General features: G+C 35.2%; 1 protein-coding gene across 1 annotated transcript in view; it reads left to right on the top strand.

The window, feature by feature from the left end:
• LOC110116659 (beta-1,6-galactosyltransferase GALT31A) overlaps positions 1-13,931 on the top strand; it is a 29,586-nt gene extending 15,655 nt beyond the window's left edge. Inside the window, exons 2-11 of the mRNA XM_020850336.2 lie at positions 9,093-9,192; positions 9,296-9,354; positions 9,504-9,715; positions 9,793-9,856; positions 9,968-10,040; positions 10,315-10,435; positions 10,524-10,611; positions 12,879-13,004; positions 13,095-13,204; positions 13,471-13,931. Coding sequence (XP_020705995.1) covers positions 9,093-9,192; positions 9,296-9,354; positions 9,504-9,715; positions 9,793-9,856; positions 9,968-10,040; positions 10,315-10,435; positions 10,524-10,611; positions 12,879-13,004; positions 13,095-13,204; positions 13,471-13,619 — 1,102 coding nt within the window. The 3' untranslated portion in view covers positions 13,620-13,931. The remainder of the gene's footprint in view (positions 1-9,092; positions 9,193-9,295; positions 9,355-9,503; positions 9,716-9,792; positions 9,857-9,967; positions 10,041-10,314; positions 10,436-10,523; positions 10,612-12,878; positions 13,005-13,094; positions 13,205-13,470) is intronic.
• Positions 13,932-19,812: the final 5,881 nt, after the last annotated feature.

Below are 19,812 nucleotides of genomic sequence, written 5' to 3' on the forward strand. Positions count from 1 at the left end.
CTTCCAAATTTGGTTAATGATTTTGGTGGAGTCCATTAATAGAAATGATGAATCCTATAAATATGATTTCTTTTTGAATGAATAAGTATTTTTTATATTGATGTAATTTTTTTTTTCGGCTTTTAAGATTTCGAAAAATAAGTTTTAAGATTTTTCATTGATGTTATAGATCAAAATATTATCAAAGTAGAATGAAAAAACTTTCTTATGAATGGTTTTAGTATATTGGTTATTAATCTCATAAATATATTATGAGTGTTGGACAACTCAAAGAGCATAACTAATTATTCATATAGGCAATGTGGTGTCTTAACAGTAGTCTTTCATTCATTATCAACCATGATCCTAGTTTGATGGTACTTTTTTAAAAATTTATTTAAAATAATAATAATAATTGAGCCAAAAATAAGATCTAGCATATTATCCAATCTAGGGATATGTAGCCTATTCTTGATTGTGATCTCATTAATATCACAACTATTTATGCTCATGTTCTAAGATTAATCTTTTTTTGTGTGTGAGAAGGCCAGGCATAGTATAGGGAATACAACTTTTTTAGAAGAAGTCTTTCTTAAGGAAGTCATTTACCTGATGTTGCAATTTCACATTTTAAGTAGGGTTCATCTTCCAATGAGGTAGGTGACTGTAAACTGATGGTGAAGTTAATGGCATGTTAGATGTCTCTTGTTGTGGGTAACTCATCAAGTATTTCATCTAGGGTCAGATCATATAACTCAAAAAGGATATTAGAGATAACATGTATGCGAGTCTCTGAATGGGTAGGGGTGATCGCTTTAACATATAATAAGTGCAGTGTTGAGTTGAGATAATTTTTTTCTCAACTTTTTAAACTCTACGTATTCAATATGGATTTTCATAGGAGGAGATAAATCATTAAGGGAGGCTTCTTGGGTTTAGGGTGAGAGGCTAGGTGGTCAATAATTATAAGCTAAAGCTTGATTATTTTTTATGACAATTATAGGTTTTAAGTTAGAAGAGATTTTATATGGGGAAAGTACAACTTCTTTCTCTCGTGGTTTGATAGAGAGAAATTTGATGATCTAATTATTAATTTTGAATGTATAAGTATTTATTTTATCATAGTGAATCACATACTAATCATAAATTCATGGTCTATCTAATAAGATATGCGCTATATCTATGGGTGAAATATCACATCAGATTTGATTCTCATAAGTGCTCATCTTAATTAGAACAAAGTATCTATAAGTCATGCGTAGAGAGGTGTGATTGACCCAATTGATATGAAATAACTCAGGATAAGGTTTATTCAAATAAAATCACTAGTGGAGATAACATTTATTGCACTCCCCATCATCAATTATAACTTTGCATTTCTACTTATTATAGGTAGCTATCATTTGAAAATATCACATCGATGTTAGCCTTTTGAGTTTTGTTTAGTCATTGAAAGGCATCTCATAATAACTATGAGTATATTATCTAAATCATCTTCATTTTCTAAAGGAAGATTATGATTCAAAATGTTTTCCTAATTTTTAGGTTCAAAAGACTCAATTTCTTCTGAAATAAATTTTTTACTGTGCACTGATTTTCTATATGGTCCTTTTTATGATATTTTAAGTAAATAATATCATTGATGCTATCATGGTTTAGTTCAAGGAGAGTTTTTGGCAGTGGAAGTTGAAGCAGATGGTATCGTTGTAGACATGGATGTAGAAGTTGAATAAGTTCTCAAGTTTGGTAGAGGGGATCAACCTCTTTTATTTTTCAATCACTAGGGCAAAGTGAAAAGCCTCTTCTAAAGTCTTAGAATCTTATAATTCAACTTCATTCCTAATTTCATATTAGAGTTCGATGACAAACTTGTTGGTAAGTTGCCAATGTCTTTGCTAGGAGGCGCTCATAAGTATTCATATAGCCAGCAGCTTGCATAATTTCTTATTTGGGGATTAATAATAGGCTATGTAGATGCTTGTCATAGAACCTATGATAGTACTTAACATTTAGGAGTTATTTCAGCTCAACCAAAGTCTATTTGGTTTTATCATTTCTAAATGATTTGGCTAAGATGTTGGTCTTGTAGATTTTGGTGCACCCTATGAGTTTCATTTTTGTAAATTTGTTTGTTGATAATCATTCATGTTATGTCAGTTAAAAAAAAAACTCCATTGAGTCTATATATCTAGAAATTCACAAGGATCATGAATTTCATAAAAAAATGGGGTTTAAATTTTTTATATTGGAGCAAGGATTATCAACAACTTTCCTTAGGTTCATGTGAGGTTCAAAACTTAGCAGTTAAGTTTTATATTTGATCCTGTCATATTAAGGTTTTTTTTATCAATAACATATAGTTTTTTGTGATTTGATGTAATTTGTTCACATTATTTTAAAATTCTTGAAATTGATGTAAGTTGATAGTTTTAGGCGGCATGTTGATATGCATTATGTAGTATTTTTTCAATAATGAATGAGAGGAAAGTGAGAGAAAAATATTTTAAAGAGAGAGAGAGAGAGTAAGAGAGTATAGGTGTGTAATTAAAATGAAATTGAGTCAAAGAAGTTTCACCAGGGAGGGATGTATATATGTATAATCCTAGATCCTAGTCTTCGACAGGGGTAGTTCTAAGGTATTAAAAGAGTGGAGGGTGATCCACTTCCAACTCCTAAGGCACATGTTTTAGGGGTAGTAGAGAGTCAAATGATAGTGAATGCACCCCCTTCCAAATACTTGAGGCTTCTTATGTCTAAGGCCCCATGAATTTTAAGACCTTGAGAATAAACTTCGCCCACTTTGAGTTAGGTTATGTTTTTAGCAATATAAAAAATATTAGCATAAAACTAACCTAGTCGTTAGATAACCTAAAAAGTATTTAAGGCTATCTTGGATTAGTTACTAATTAGTCTAAAGCTACTTAAATCAATTGGTAAAGCAGCTAGTCTACTTATACCTAATTACTTCAGACAGGGTTGCTAACAAGGTCTAAAGGCTAAGCTAGTAGCTAACTCAAGGACTTCTAAGGGATACTATTGCTAATTGGGAAGGCTCATAATCAATTAAATTCATGTAAGGCACTTCACTAGCCAACATAGACATTAAGGGGGCTGTTAGGTCTTCTATAATAAACTTATTTAAGTTAAAGTTAAAATATGATAATAAACCTATTAAGTAGTCTAGAATCATTAGAACTGAATTATAAGAGGGTCATTAGTCCACTTAAGGTCAACTAAGGAGAAGACTAGAGCTATATAAGCAATTTATTGTACAACTCAAATATTCTATGAGATTGTCGAAGGCAAACCATTAGTCATGGTCTAAAGTCTCCTAAAATTGCTGATGGGGAAGCATGCTAAATCACTTAGGCTCCATTAATGGATTGTGCGATCATATGTAAATGCTTTATTATACTAATATTTATTTTATAGTGATAATTTCATAATTTTTATTTTATTTATGTATTTTTCAGTGTAGAAAAGTCATTAGGTATATAGATTTTTTTAAAAGGCAGTAGGTCAAATGCTGATCAAGATTAAGACTTTTAAGATTTTATACCATTCATTTTACGTGGTTTTGAGCATTGGGTTGTAGTTATGATAGAGTTCAATTATCTTTTTTTTTTTTTCTGGTGTTTATCCCAGATTCTAGTTGCATGTTGTGCCATTAATTATTCATTTAATATGTGTGCGATTGATTATGTACTTAGTCGCGCACTAGAACTACATATTTTTTCTTAGGTTTATTCCTTTTGCTTATGTGGAACATTTGGACTAATTTATGATCATGAGGCTCTTGTGATTGTCAGGTTTTTTATTATAAACAATCAAATGATCTAAAAGCAATAAAAGAAAAAAAAGACTTATTTTAAAGCACTCTTTTTAAAATAACAAATCTTAGCCCCTTTAGTATACCATAAATGTGCAGTTAGCATTTGATTGATTTTCCTATTTATTAAATGTATGCTTTTGAAAGTCAGTGAAAATCTCATGTTGATACACACATATGCATAGCCTAATGGGTTTTTATATTAGATTTATTTTCTTATAACTAACTTCGGACTAAACCAAAATATGCATATACATAATATGTTCATACTTGGGCTACCTTTGCTTCAATGGCAAAATTGTAAGACTTTTTTCTGTATATATCACATATATCTTATATTGAATTTATATACAGATCAAATATTATTATTTATTTGTTAAGTGGGTCTAGCTAGCTGTTCTTTTCAAGCATGAATGTAAAACTAATTCTTGGGCATCCTTAGTTTTTAGGGGGATTTCAAGCTGCAAGTCCCATTATGGTATCTACATTGACTTTGGTCATGAGCATCATTTTGTTAGCATGTTTAGGCTTTCTCTAGATTTGGGTTCTAGATTAGTATTGTCCTCATAATATTTTAGTTCTCATTATTGGGCGAGATCTCATCATTTGGAGACAATAAGACCTATATTTTTATGTTATTCTATGATGTTCCTTCACATATCAAGCTGTTATAGATGATTTCAGCCTTTTGTGCTGACCTCTACATTCTCGATTGTGCTATCCCTTGCATGATGTCTAGTTATCTGTAAGGAGTCTTGCTTAGAAAATTTACTTTGTCAAACCCCAAAGGAAAATAAATAAATACCCCTAATTTAGAGTATTATTAGGCTCGTCCAATATGTAAGTAATTATGGGAATTTGGTCACATGGGAAACTTGATTAACCATAATAAACAAATCTTACTCAATATGCATATTTTGAGTAGGGGAAATCTCTAGTGTATTGTAATTGCATATGTTTTTATCTTTCAAAGTTGTTTAGTTAATCTCTTCCACCCTTGAGGATGGTGCAGCCCCTTCTATGAAATACTCAAAAGACAATTGTAAGTATAATTAATTTGCCTTAAATCTATTGTCATACTGGAGCATCTATGTTGCACCGATACGGATACGACACGATACGGATACGGGATACGCCAATTCATAAAAATACAGGATACGAATACGGCGCGAATATGACATTATAATATATAATTCATACATAAAAATTAAAAAAGTAATCAAAGTGTAATATTTGAAATGACAAAAAAATTTTGAAAGCAACATTATTTGTAGCATTATATCTTATAATATCAAAATAAAAATAAGTATTAAATATTTAAATGTCTACTATAACAAAAAAAACAAAACTATAAATTGTCCAGAATATTTTCAACTATTCAATAGAAGGAATGATAGGATTAGCTTCTTCAGTGGTTTGTCTTTGAATTTCTATATGATCTTCAATAAATATCATAACTTCCAATTCAGGCTCATTAAGTGAAAGATTAACAATTTCTAATATTCTCATATCCTCAAGAGATTCAAATCAATCTCCAACAACATCCCACATCCTGTTGTCTCTTTCCATAACTGAGGCAAATCAAGTTTCAGCAACTGCAAGCATCTTAAAATTAGAAAAATTATTGAACATAGAGAGTCTCATGGAGTGATTCATAATAAAATTTCTAATTACAACTGCATCTCCAGCAATCACTATGATCCAATGACATTCATTGTAGGTGATTTCATTTGCCTCGGTATTCTTAGCGGCACAAATGTTCTTCAAGGCAATATTAAGCGTATGCACAACACACGGTGTCCAGAAAATATGAGGATAGGCTTGCTCTACAAGTAGACCTGTAACTCTACAAAGATGTGCATTATCAGTAATGACCTGAATGATGTGAAGGCCTCACCATCATGATAACTTGTTTGATTAAATTAGAAATGAAGAACTTATCTGTGTACTATCCTTCATAGTTTACAACTTTGATAAACATATGATAGTTCTCTGTTACTACCATGAAGTTGATAAGTGGGCTTCTTTGTGGATATGTCCACCTATTACAAACCAAAGTAACTCTTTTTTCCTTCCAAACTCCTCTAGTAGGCTTGCTTCTCAATATTATCCATCTCTCTTTGCAACAACTTCATTCTAATGACAATATATTCCAGTGGCACATATCCTGCAAGATTATTATTGCATGTGTAGGTAAATACATTCTTGTAATGTGGATTCCTTGCAAAGTTAGAAGGAAGTCTGATAGGCCGGCACCTGGGCCGGTCCAGGTCTATAGCCGGCGGAAGCCAGGCAAGCACAAGGAGGGGGCGGAAGAGCTGGGGGGGCCCACTTGGAGTTAATTCAAATTTTAGGAGGGAGAATTTGAATTAGAAGGGTAATTAGGTCTTTTGTAATCCTCCTTTCATGATTAATTAGGGAGATGAGAGGGGAATTAGGGTCATCTTGAATTTGAATTATTTTGAGATCTAGGGTTTGGTGTTCTTTGGCTCTTGGCTTTGCCGGAGATCGTTGGAGAGTTTTTCCTTCCTCTCGAATTGAAGGAAAGTTGTATCTTGCAAGTGTTTTTCATCTTCTATTGAAATAATAGTGTTGGCTTCGTTTCCTTACGAGTTTCTACTGCATTTCTCTCAGTTTTTTCCTGTTTCCTACTGTTTTTCTGTTGTGGACAGCAGTTTTGCTGTTGAATTTTCACTGGTTTGGGTTAGGATTACTTGTGAACTCAAGTATTTCCTATCAAAGTCCAACCGAGTAAAACATTATAGCTATTTTCCCATCTAGTTGTTCTCTCTTTTGTAAATTAAATGCTTTCTCCAAAGCACTATCTGAAGCACTATCTGCAATATATTTTCTTCTTTTTGGTTCAAATCCTTTCATCCGAAAAAGCCCTTTGTTTACAATATTATTATCACTTCTAATTGAAAAAGATGATGAAGGATATGAAACATGAGTGCTTGGAAGTGGAATATATTTTGGAAGGTCTTTTTACTCCTTTTGCTCAGCTTCACTGATTTTCCTTTGTAATTCAGCTATTTATGATGAGCTTATCTTCGGACATACTTTAATTCCATGACCACTAATTTTCAACAAATGAGCTTTCACTCTATAATATGAACCTTTGTATGTGGCATTACAAAAATTGCATTTGAATGTAATATTGCCTCCCCCTTCTAACATTTTATCTATTTCTGTCACATAACCCCATAGAGGTTTGTTATCTTCAATATTGATCTCTGATGGGCCATCATCATACCCAATTCCTACACCACTAGAGCTCATAATACTACAAAAGATCGACACAAATTAAACTACATGAATTTGAAACATGAAAAATTTTATGTAAAAGTGTAGATATGTTGCGACTATGCCGGGGGTCCAAGGGGGCGCTGCCCCCTGGCAGTGCTCGACCTACTTTAAGAGTTGTTTTAAAGATTTCTCTACCTTCTCGATGCCGCTTGGTACCGAGCGATATCCCTTTGTACCGAGCGATACCGAGCATTAATACTGAGCATGGTACGGAGAGTTGCGTAGAGGTACTGAGCAGTACCGAGTTCCGATACCGAGTGGTACTAAGTTTTAGTACCGAGCAGTACCTAGTAGTACCGAGCGGTACCGAGTACCGAGTTGCTCCGTCGACGAAGAACGAAGAAAACAAAGAACAAAGAAAATTAACCTTAATTCATTGCTCATGTCGCCTTCACCGTTCGACAAAGGATGATCCAGTTGGCTTTAATGCTTGCGTCGTCAAGCCTTTTCATCGACGAAGGATGATCCTGTCCGCTTCTATGCTCACGTCGTTGAGCCACTCATTTGACTATAAGGAAAAAGATGAACACCTGTGCGGAAATGAAAAACCTAGCTCACCGAAATGTTTAAGCCACAAATGTGGATAGCCGAAATGAATAGGACAAATTATGGCTCTTTTTTTTTTAATAGGACTCGTAGTGTCTGGACAAATTTAAATAATATTTTAATTGGACATGACAAAGCCGTATCCGACACGTATCCGTGCCGTATCGGAGGCGTATCCGTATCTGACACGTGTCCAATACAGCATGCCTTGTAAATAGGAGTATCCGTGCAACATAGTGGATCATAAATGCCTGCAAACAATTCTATGCCTCACAATGGTACGATCCAATCATTTGTGACTCTTCCTTTCGCATGAGTCTCATCATATTTTCGTCGAAACTTCGCCCGGAAATAATATGAGGTCTATCACGGAATCAACATAAATCTAACAAAAGTTCCCCATTAATCTTTGAGACCAATATGAGGGTGGTTGATCGAAATCCTGTGAGTGTGCAGGGAAGAGGCCGGTAGCAAATGTTTCACGTTCGAAGGAGGGTTCAAAAACTTTGCTTGTGTGTCTTGAAAAAAAAGAGGAGCAATGTGCGCTTTTTTTTCCTTATGTGAGGAGACGAGTAGTGTTTTTCAAGCCAATAAAAAATTAAAAACAAAGCCATTTTTATTGATGCACACCTAAGGCATCATCATGGTTTACCCTTTCTCAGATTTTGTAGAAGCTAGATTTTTTTTAAGGGCAAATGGCTACTCAAAAGACTTAGAAAAAAGACAAAAGTCTACTCAAATTTAATCACGAATATATATATATCATAAATCTTCCTATTCGAACGTTCTCAATGATCTAAATGCTTTTGTGCAATCTGTTTCATGAGACAAATCCTTGATAAAAAGTTTTCATGTGGGGGAAGATTTCAACTAAATAAAAAATTGCATGCGTGAAACTACATAAAACTTAGACAAATCATCTTTGCAAGTGTTACACGTGTCCTTAAACATGATGAAGTACAACATGATGCAACTCATATATTTCGAGTCTGAGCATGATGATGAGCCAGGGTGGCCACGAGTGTGCTCGTACAAAGAATGCATGAGTCAAATTTTATTGATAGCTTTCTAGTCTAGTGACGATCGCGATCAATGGAGGGCTATTCTATGGAGTGCACTGATGAGTCTGAGTGTGGTCAATGCGAAAAATGTGGTCAACACCCTTATAGAAAATATTGTTATTGCATCTTCTTGGGTGTACTGCTACCGGCGTATTTGGATGCTGCTGGCCATCAGGCCAGCTGAATGGATCCTCCTGGATCACTCTATCATTCCTATTTTAAGCTAGTTTCAAATCCAAGCAAACTATTTGCATAAGTTATATTGTTTAGTTCTTTTTAATGCAGTAATGCTGTAATATTGATTGGTATTATACATATTTTTTTGTTTAATTTTTTTTTTAATTATTGAGAACTATTTCTTCTTGCTAAAGGATATTGAGTGTTTCCGAGCTTGCGGGAGGAAAGGCGGCATCATCAAAGGGAAGTTATAAAAGGAGATACCTGGAAAGATCTGTACATTGCGAAAGAAAGGTAATTTTCTTCTAAAGCTCTAATAAAATGCAACCAGCTTGCACCATCCTTGTAGGCTACTTTTAACTGCTTACTCATCCTAAGTCTGATTCTCGATATTCAGGAAACTTCAATCCCTGGGGATATCCTTGGTCAAGTATCACATACTCATGATATAATTATGTAACTCTCTTCGTCCATGCAACAACTTGTTATATAATTTTTAACATTCTACACATTTTTTTAAACCTTTTTTTCTTTCTTTAGAACTTCATTATTGATATCATAAACAGTTTGAATAACAAATCAAAGTACTGTATTTATTGGTTCAGGAGTTTGGATAAAACAATTTCTGATCTAGAGATGCAACTGGCGGCTGCTAGAGCTGCACAGGTAAGTGATCAGGACACCTTTCAGAAAACTATGGGATCTCAAACAGAACCACTGAAGGGTCGTCGGAAAGTTTTCTTTGTGATGGGCATTATGACTGCTTTTAGCAGTAGAAAACGCAGAGATTCAATTAGAGATACTTGGATGCCTCAAGGTTCTTGATCTCTTAATTCTTCAAACTTTTGTTTTCCAGATGGAAATAATTGGTTTAATTCAAATACTTTCAATTAGTTGAAAACCTAAGAAGAATGGAGCAAGAGAAAGGAATTGTTATGCGCTTTGTTATTGGCCGCAGGTGCTCAAATGTTAGATATAATTGTTTTATAGGGAAGACGAAGAATACACAATTATACATGTTTAGTAATGCCTCTTGACTGATATTCCAGAGCTTTTTCTTTTGTGTTAGCTCGACACCTGGTGGTGTTTTAGACCGTGCTATTGAAGCGGAAGAAAAGCAGCATCAGGATTTCCTTAGACTGGTGTGTTAACTATTCTAGCTAATCTGTGCAACCATTTGCAATTTATCAGCTAAGGTTTCATTTGTGAACTTTTTTTCTGCTTCTTAAAACAACTTTCTAGTACAAAAGAAAAAATTTTTGTGCTAAAAAATTGCTTTAAGAAGTACTAAAAAAGCCGTCCTAAATGAAACCTAAATATTGAAAAAACATCTAAAATACGTTTCCTTTCCTTTCTCCTTGACTTGTATCTAAAACTTGCTTAATAAACCAGAAATTTTTTTCTGTTCTTCTACAGAACCATGTTGAAGGTTATCAAGAGTTGTCTTCAAAAACTCAGATATATTTCTCCATTGCAGTGGCTCTGTGGGATGCTGATTTTTACATCAAAGTAGATGATGATGTGCATGTAAATCTTGGTCGGTTGCCTTCTATGTTAAACAATTTGCATCAACCATTCCTGATCATTTTGGGTATTTCTCATCAAATGCCATATCTGCAAAACAGGTGTTCTTGCTTCTATTCTAGCACACCATAAATCAAAACAACGTGTCTATATTGGCTGTATGAAATCTGGACCTGTTTTGGCAAAACAGTAAGTGGTGATGCTCTTTTTAATTTTCCTAACATCTAAATATTTATATGTGGAACATTGTCTTTATTTTTGTTTGATTTCTCAGTGATGGTTCTGCAACAAGACTCGTATTACCTTGGCCACCAGGTCCTCCATTAATACCATGACTGCGCTTCCTATAGAATCTGCCATCTTCTCTAGAACAATGATTAGTTAGCTATTCAGTACTATATTGAACGAGTACCTTACTGATCATGATCATCATTGGCTTTTTCCCAGCTATTTGAGGCTGATTTTGTGAATCCTTAATTTTTATTCGTTCCTAATAAGCGTTTCTAAAGTGTGAAATTGATTCTTTACAAATCATTTTGAGCAACTTCGATCCGTGTTTCCATTTGTCTTCTCCTGTAATCCTGAGATTCATATGATATAGTTAACTTAATTTTAATTTTATAAAATAACTGTCTAGTATTTATGGTATCCTCTAATCATATAATGCTTCAGAAACTATTCATTTGAACAAGCTATATTCTTATTCCTATGCATAATAGATTTAATATATTTAAACCTCTCACCCCCCCTATGAATCATTTTATCTTCTATTAATATTTATTGATAATTTATAATAATAATCTAAGTGCATATCATATACCTAGTTTTTGTGCCCTCTCTTATTTTATTTATCTTTTAAATATTTTCTCCATTATGATGATTTTATATTTATATTTGCATATGCCAATGATGATATATATATATATATATATATCATAAAAAAATTCATGATTGAGCATGAATCTCAAGGCAATCTGATTGAAAACTTCTGAAATTATTCCAGGACCATTCAAACTCTGATTTCAACAAACTTATAATCGAACTGAACGTCTCGAAAAGATGAATCTAACGACACCAAATTCGATCCAATCCGAGCGCAAATGGGTTCTAATCAAGGACCTAAGCGTATTTGGAAGGTTCAAACCATAAATTGGATGATCAAATGATTTTCAAATGTGACATACTTATAGTCGAATCGAGTGGCTCTATGAGACAAATCCAACGAGCCCAAGATCGCCGAATTTTGGCATCATTACGACACTCAAATGCTCGATAAATTGTCTATGATCAAGGAAATTAATATCGGTCGTCCATTCGAACCACTCCCAACGTGCCCTTGATCTTCTCCCTATTTACTGGCCATGCCACTCCCAGAAAATTATAAATAGACCCCTCATTTTTTTCAATGAAGGGGAATAAAAAGGGAAAGAAGATAGAAGAGGAAGAGAAATCTGAGATCTCTCTTGTCACCAAGCTCCTCATCAACCACCGTCCGGCCATCGACCATCGTCGAACTTTCGCTAGACTTTCGCCCAGCCACCAACTGTCGCTGGACTTACGCCCAACCACCGATTGTTATCGGATTTCCTACCGACCACCGTCGCCCGACTACAGTCTTTAAGACCTCTGTTGCCCACCGACTACGGTCTCTCCGACCATCGTCGCTCGCTAACTGTGGTCTTTCCAACCTCTGTCGCTCACCGATTACAGTCCTTCCAACCTCTATCACCCGACGACTATGATTTCTTCGAACACCGTTGTCAACTACGGTCCTTTCAACCACCATCGCCCTAGGGTCTTTCCGACCTCCATCACCCTAGGGTCTTTCCGACCTCCATCACCCACCAACTACGGTCTTTCTGACCATCGTCGCTCGACTACAATCTTTCTAACCTCTGTCGTTCACTGACTACAATCTTTCTGACCTCTGTCGTTCACTGACTACAGTCCTTTCGACTACCGTCACCTAACTATGGTCTTTCCAGCCTTCGTCGCATGCCAAGTACGGTTCTTCTGACCACCGTCGGCTGACTACGAGCCTTCCAACTTAAATTGTATGCCGACTATGGTCCTGCCAACCAAACGAATATGTCAACACTGATTCTTCCAACTCCCACTATGTAATGCACTTTATATGATGCATAGTTGTTACATCAAGCCAAGGCCTTCTCCCCAACGAAAGACCTCATTTGTAATTGATTGCAAATACTAGTGGATTCATTCAAATTGGGCTAGGCCACGTGGTTTTTCCCCACTTTTGTTGGGTTTACACGTAAAAACTCTTGTGTCTCTTATGAAACGTTACATCTCTATTTTTCATCTGTTTGTGTGCTGGATCTTCATACAAAGCTAGGATGCCAGTTCATATTTCTCTACTGTCACGAATATTTTAGGACAATATATATATATATCATTTAATAAATTTTGAAAGTAGCATTTACATCTAATCTTTGTAGGGGTGTCAAATACCATGAACCAGAATACTGGAAATTTGGCGAGGATGGCAACAAATATTTCAGACATGCAACAGGACAATTATATGCAATCTCCAAGGATCTTGCTACTTACATATCAGCCAATCGGTGAGTTTGACAGGCTAGAATGTTGATGCTGAAGCTTTGAATAATGCCTATATCATACTCCATTTATTTTACTTTTCTGTAATCCTGCAGGCATATACTGCATAAATATGCCAATGAAGATGTTTCTCTGGGTTCCTGGCTTATTGGCCTTGATGTTGAGCACATTGATGAGCGGAGTATGTGCTGTGGAACTCCTCCAGGTAACAATCTTAAAGAAGATAAATGATTCTGCGATGCTATGATCACTAAATTCGCCCATTTTATGTGATGTGGTTTTCCTGTTACGGGTGTAAGTGAGCCGAGCCGGCTCGAGCTTGTGACAAGCTCGCTTTCCCACTAATGAGCCGAGCTCGATATGGGCCTAAACTCGACTCGTTTACACCTCTACTGTAAACTACATGCTGTATATGGACCTTTTCATGGAAGAGTTACGGGCTTCATTTTCTTACACAAATTACTGTCACAGACTGTGAGTGGAAAGCCCAGGCTGGAAATGCCTGTGCTGCATCCTTCGACTGGAGCTGCAGTGGCATTTGCAAATCAGTGGAGAGAATGGAGGAGGTCCATCAACGTTGTGGAGAGGATGAAGGAACAATCTGGCACTTATCAATTTGAGATATGGCCTGCTTTATGCTTTTTAGTTTATGGCCAATATCTCTCCCTTGTATTATATCAAGGCACTAAGAATCGGAGATGATACTTGTGTTAGGTAACTGCAATTTTGAGGTGATATGAAATTGCTAGAGAAAAAAAAGGTTAAGCATATCCGGATGAAATATTTGGTTAGAAGGCAACTCTCTCTAGTCCGGAGCTACTCTAACATTTTTACGTATCTGTTTGTTTGGCATTCAAGCTTTGTTTGAGACGATTTTCTTACTGCTTCCTAAAACAGACTTTGTTTGTGCTAGAAAGCTGCTTTAAGAAACAATAAGAAAGCCGTCTTAAGCGAAACCTCAATCTCTAACTTAATTGTATGCTTTTCTTTTAATGGCCAATATTTTGCAACACTTAACTTAATTGTATTCTTTTCTTTTAATGGCCAATATTTTGCACTGTAAAGCATTGAAGGTCTCACAATCATCTTATAGAATTTTCTTTTGAGCTTTGAGATCAGTGTAATATAAATTAATTATGTATTGTGTTTATCATAAAGTAAACTTAAACTTTTAATATGCATTATAATCAATTTTTTATTAAAATATTTTGATACTAATATTTTCTTGCTTTAATAGAAGTAAAAAAATTGGTTTTTGATATTTAGTTTGTTTTTCCAAAAAAAAAATTTCTTGCTTTATAATCAATTTTTTATTAAAATATTCTCCTTTTTTTAATCCAAATTTGATGATAAATTTGGTAGTTTAATTTAATTTTTTTTATATTGTTATTTTAAGAAGATAAAATATTAGATGAACCAAGCATGTCAAGCTCAGGATCTAGATTTGTAAACCTTGATCAATCAAGTTCTCAAAAGAACAAGCAGGTCAACACATCCACGCAAATATATAAATAATACTCAAACTATGCATTGCTTGTGCTTAATCAAACAACCTAAATCTAATAAACGAGGCTCTAATGATGTTAGCCTTCCAGTTTTTTCAAACTTGATCACAAATGAACTTGAATTGAACAAGATCACTGAGACTTATGACTTGGTTTGAACAAGTGAGAGGGACTTAGACCCCACCTGCTCACTGAACAACAAAATGAACTGATGTGGACCGAAGCTGACAAGAACAAAGGCATGCGCTTGAACTCAAACTTAAATGAAAGTAGAGGACTTTAGTACTCACAAAAAGACTTGAACAATTGAACTTGAGCCAAAACTCGAAAGGACCTGTGAAAGACTTGATATTAATCAGGGCACTTCATTGCTATGAATTCTTAACTGATAAAACATAGTGCGATGAGATTATGGCAATGATTTAGATATTTCATCTCTCAACCACACAGTTGCACGTGGCTAGATAAAACTATGTGGTTGAACTTTATATCCAATATAAAATACGTGCAAACTGATAGGCCCTAGTTGAAACATGAAGAAGTAACCCGTACACAACGCATGGTAGATTGTTGAGCAATATGTGGGGAACACATCCTACCACAAACGCAAAAATCTATAAGGTTGATCAGAAGCGAGTCAAGATAGAGAGCCAAGGTTGCAAAGCAAAAAAGTTGGTGTTACCAGTTCGAATTGTTGAACCATCGTGGAGATTGCAATAATGCACGCAACCAATCAACTTGAAGCTTCCATCACTATAAGAGATTCTTGTCAACTTACGCTCGACTACTCCAATAGAACAACTCATACATACAAGAAGTGCAGGAATGATGGAACGTTGAACGTAGTGCTTGCATAAAGTATATCAACTCCTTATTGTGAAGAGGAGTTGTATAACAGAATTAAACCATGGAGAGCAAGATGAGGGTGGGGGTAGATCTACCAGCCAAGCAACTCATACTTAATGAAATATTCATGAATGAAGACAAGAGTATACAATGATATTGGCTCATGAACAATGCATGGAATTATACAACAAATGCGAATATAAAATGAGATCAAGATTTCTTAATGCATGCAATAATTCACCCATGGGTAGATGTAGAAAGACATCAGTAATATGCAGATTTTCTGTTAGTCAACTTTTAGTCTGTGAATGAATACATTTACCGATACAGCGGGTAGTGGATGTGTTGTAACGGCCAAGACGCACAAAACATGCAGAGCAACCTACGGGGTAAAGGTAGGAGATTTAATTAGGTGCACTACCATCTACTTGCATAAATCTACGCAAGTAGTGCACGATAATCTACCATGTCACAAGGCAGCCAAATAACTCAAATCCAGAAGTCTGCTAACATGCCCACTGGATCCGCCAACATTCATGCAAGCGGACAGAAGGCATTTCACATATTCCAAGAATGCTCCCTGCACATGGCATCGTAGTCTGTACTGCACATAGGTACACAAGGGGTAAGTGTAAATCATTAAACTCGCATGGGCCCCGACGAGCATATTGTAGGGATACATGTGGCGTTAGGGATGTTGCGCGCGGTCAATAAAATTTGAATCTGATCCTCCAGAAGTAAGTAGAAGTGATAATGGTTCAATACATAACTATAAAATACCCCAAACTTAACGATGGGCCCGACGAGCGTGTTATGGGGTCACATGTGACATATAGGGATGCTGCTGGGTTAACTAAGTGAGTTCAAGTTCGAACCTGGATCCTTCTATAGTTCTGATCAATAGGAGTCGACTGGATTCGAACCATCAAAAAATATACAGTACTGGGCAACCCAGTATATTGCTTTTGATACTTCATATAGACATTCAGTCTATAATCAAGAGAATTCACTAATGCATGACACAAAGCTTACGAGAAACCAGTCCTCAGTCAATAGCTTGGTCGAGTTAGACAAGGTACATCCATTAAATGGAAACGACCTCAAAGTCACCCGATATGGCCATGTTGAATGTACAATTTCAACTGGTATGGGTTTATTAAAAAAATTTCAAGTTCCACCTAAATACCCAAAAAAATGTCAAAAAAATAAAAAAATCCCAAATTCCAAAAAGATTCATCGAAATCCCGGATATTTAAATGTGTTGAAATAAATCATCCAATGCTTTTAAGCAAAAACCCATCCACTGTTCGCACAGTTTTGCCGAGATGCGACAAATTTGAATATAACTTCATCTCACATAGAGCCCAATACCTGTCGAAAATATTATTATGATTCAATTCTCAAGTAATCCTTCTGCCGTAAGGTGTGATATGTGATTCTTCTAATAGGCGATTTTTCCACCAAATGGCACCGCTAGGATAAACGGTTATGATCTGAGCCCTCTGAACTTAGTGGTTTTGCCGCCAAATGACACCACAAATACCGGTTATGGCCAGAGCCTAATATGTTCCTTAATGACATCAAACCTTGAGATATGAATCAATCACCTTCTCACCCCTGACCGAGCTACCGCGCGCGCGCTCGCGAGGATATGAGATCGATAGGGCACAAGCCTCTCTTCGAAGCTAAGGTGGATCAAATTTGTTCCTTTGACAAGCATTACCTCAGTTTCTATAGATATCCTTTGGCGAAGCTTTAACATGCTCTGATTTGATTTTTTTTAGCTAAGATGATTCAAATTAATTTTTTAACTAAAAGCTGCTTTAAGAAGCTAAGAAAATTATCCCAAACTCGAAACCTAAAGCCTCCAGATAGTTCTACTTCGCTAACATGCTTTGATTGATTTCTTTGTAATTGCATTCCTTTGGAGTTGTAACTCATAGTTATGCTGCATTTTTCCTTTTCTCGTAGGATACAGCAAATTCATTAATAGAGATGAACACGTTCTACACCATGGGTGTTCTAAGAGGGTGCTTCGCACGCGTTCACGCAAAATTTAAACTGCTGTTTCTGTGTTTTACCCCTTACCCAAGGGGTCATCTCATTCAGGTATCTCGAGTATTTAACTGTGGACTGCGAATCATCTCCACTGTGATCTGTTGAGAAAATGAACCCATAAAATGCATTCTGCTTGTCCCCTGCCCGGTCTGTCAGCTTTAGAAGAATCAAGGGCAAGAAGCCAGATTCAGCTACATGATAATGGATTAGTTAGTAACTTATATCTCTACCTCACAGCTCTCGCGAGGAAACTCTAGCCTGCAACTATCTGCATGAAACTGATTTGATAGATAAGTCCTATGGCTCCAGCAAATTTCTAGGGCTATATTTACTGACATAGTTATAGTTTCATTACCTCTTGCTTGCTTTATGAACTTATCTTTGGCATCGTCGCCTTTCAGTTTGAAATCTTTGAATAAATCATCCGAAAAACAAGTCTCTCCATATTGATATTTTACTCAGTGAGGCTCGCGCCTCCAGCCTATTTACCATTGGAAAAAATCGCAGAAAGGGCCTGTTTCTTTGACAAGGGAGATGCTTAATACAGCACCAAAGAAAATCACATAATCGAAGGTTCACTTAGCCGATTCTTTAAAATCAGCATCTTTTGGTGTGTATCTACTCCTATCTTATTAAATTTTTTTTTACATGCTTCAACCAATGTCAAATTGCATTGCATTACTATTCTCTAGCAATTTGTGCAGGATAAACATGAAAAAAGTAAAGTTCATTAATCCCTTATCCAGCGAGATAATGAAGGGATAAATTGTGGCTTGTGGTCATTTTGCGTTTTGTTTGCGGACAGTTTTCTTTCTGCTTTTTAACAGCAGCTTCTTTAGTACCAAAAATTTTAATTTTTGTATTAGTACACTGCTTTAAGAAGCAGAAAGAAAAGTCATTCTCAAACAAAGCTTTGCTCTGGTGTTGTCGGTACGTTCTGACCGCTATTTACTCGAGACTCCCTTAGCATACCTTGATATCAAGCTTGTTATTATCAACTTTTTTTGAAACCTCATACTTTAGTAAAACCCAAAGAAACTATATCCAACCTTAATAAAACTTAATGATTCATGGTGGTATAAGGTGGATGTAAGAGGCCGAGTTAACCAGTGGTTGTACAATTATTGCTTCTGTATTTAGAGTGTAAATTGTATAAATGTACACTAGCTTGGGATGTTACTAGGAATAACTTAATTGTCACTCATTCATTTCATCATAGCAAAAGTTTTCAGTCCGCGTTCAAATTTTGTAATGGATCTTGTACTTGAATCCGTGGTGTTTTCGTAGCTGTCCAGAGGTTGGTCACTTTTGGGCTGCTACGTTTGTTTTTGCTCTTCTTTTCGAACACATTGGCACCCCCGGTTGTCGAACCTGTGCCTGTACAGTGTAGTTAAACCCAAGTGCGTTATTCGTCCTTCATCTGATAATTGAATGAGTCATTGAGTGCTGGTATTTGTTCGAAGCACAAGCTAAACCATTGATTTTTGGCTCATGAGTACCATGGTTTATCTACTTCTAAGGTTTCGTTTGGGATGTGCTTTTTATTGCTTTCTAAACAGATTTAGTCATATTTCTTTATTTATGCTAAAACTCCGTTTTAAAAAGCAATAAAAAAAGCCGTCCCAAACGAAGCCTAAATCTTGGGCAAAATTACAAATCGTAACGTCAAATTATTAGATAAATCAAATTATATACATGTTTTGGTGTATGTATTAATGTTGGTTTAATAATTAATGCTTATATCTATATATATATATATATAATATATTATAATACTTATATATATATATCTATATATATATTTATTTCAAGACAAATCATGTGCGTATGATGATGTAATGAGTCGATATCAAAGTATTGAATTCGTATTCTAAAATAAGATGAAAGCTATTGTTTTTTAAAATTTTGAACAATAAAATTAAAATTAAGTGATTACTTAATTGAGTTTCAATTTCTCAAATAATTTATAGCCCATTTAGTTCGTCTATGATAACTTCTATTACTCCTTTAAACTCTATTATATTTATTAAAGCATATAATTTTACAAATATAGTATTAAATTTCTTCATAAGTGCATTAATGAACAACAGTTTGTTTGCTTAGGTGAAAAACTTATATTGCTGATGATCTTTATTCTTATGAAATTATATATTGATGGAGTCAAAGTTGTTTGAAGATGCAAACTATGTATTATTTCATAATTACATTCAATCACATTCCAAATAATTAAAATCTATATCTATTTTTTAAACTTTTTTCTATATTTTAAAGAACAAATGCAGCTTACAAGTACCTCATGTTTATCTTATTTGTCTTTGATAACTCCGACCCAAGAAAAATAAAAAAATCGTTTACTAACAAACACTTCCACTCATTAGCCCTCTATTTATTATATCGACAGCTA

This window comes from Dendrobium catenatum, unplaced genomic scaffold, assembly GCF_001605985.2.
Source record: "Dendrobium catenatum unplaced genomic scaffold, ASM160598v2 fragScaff_scaffold_793, whole genome shotgun sequence".
NCBI lineage: Eukaryota > Viridiplantae > Streptophyta > Magnoliopsida > Asparagales > Orchidaceae > Dendrobium > Dendrobium catenatum.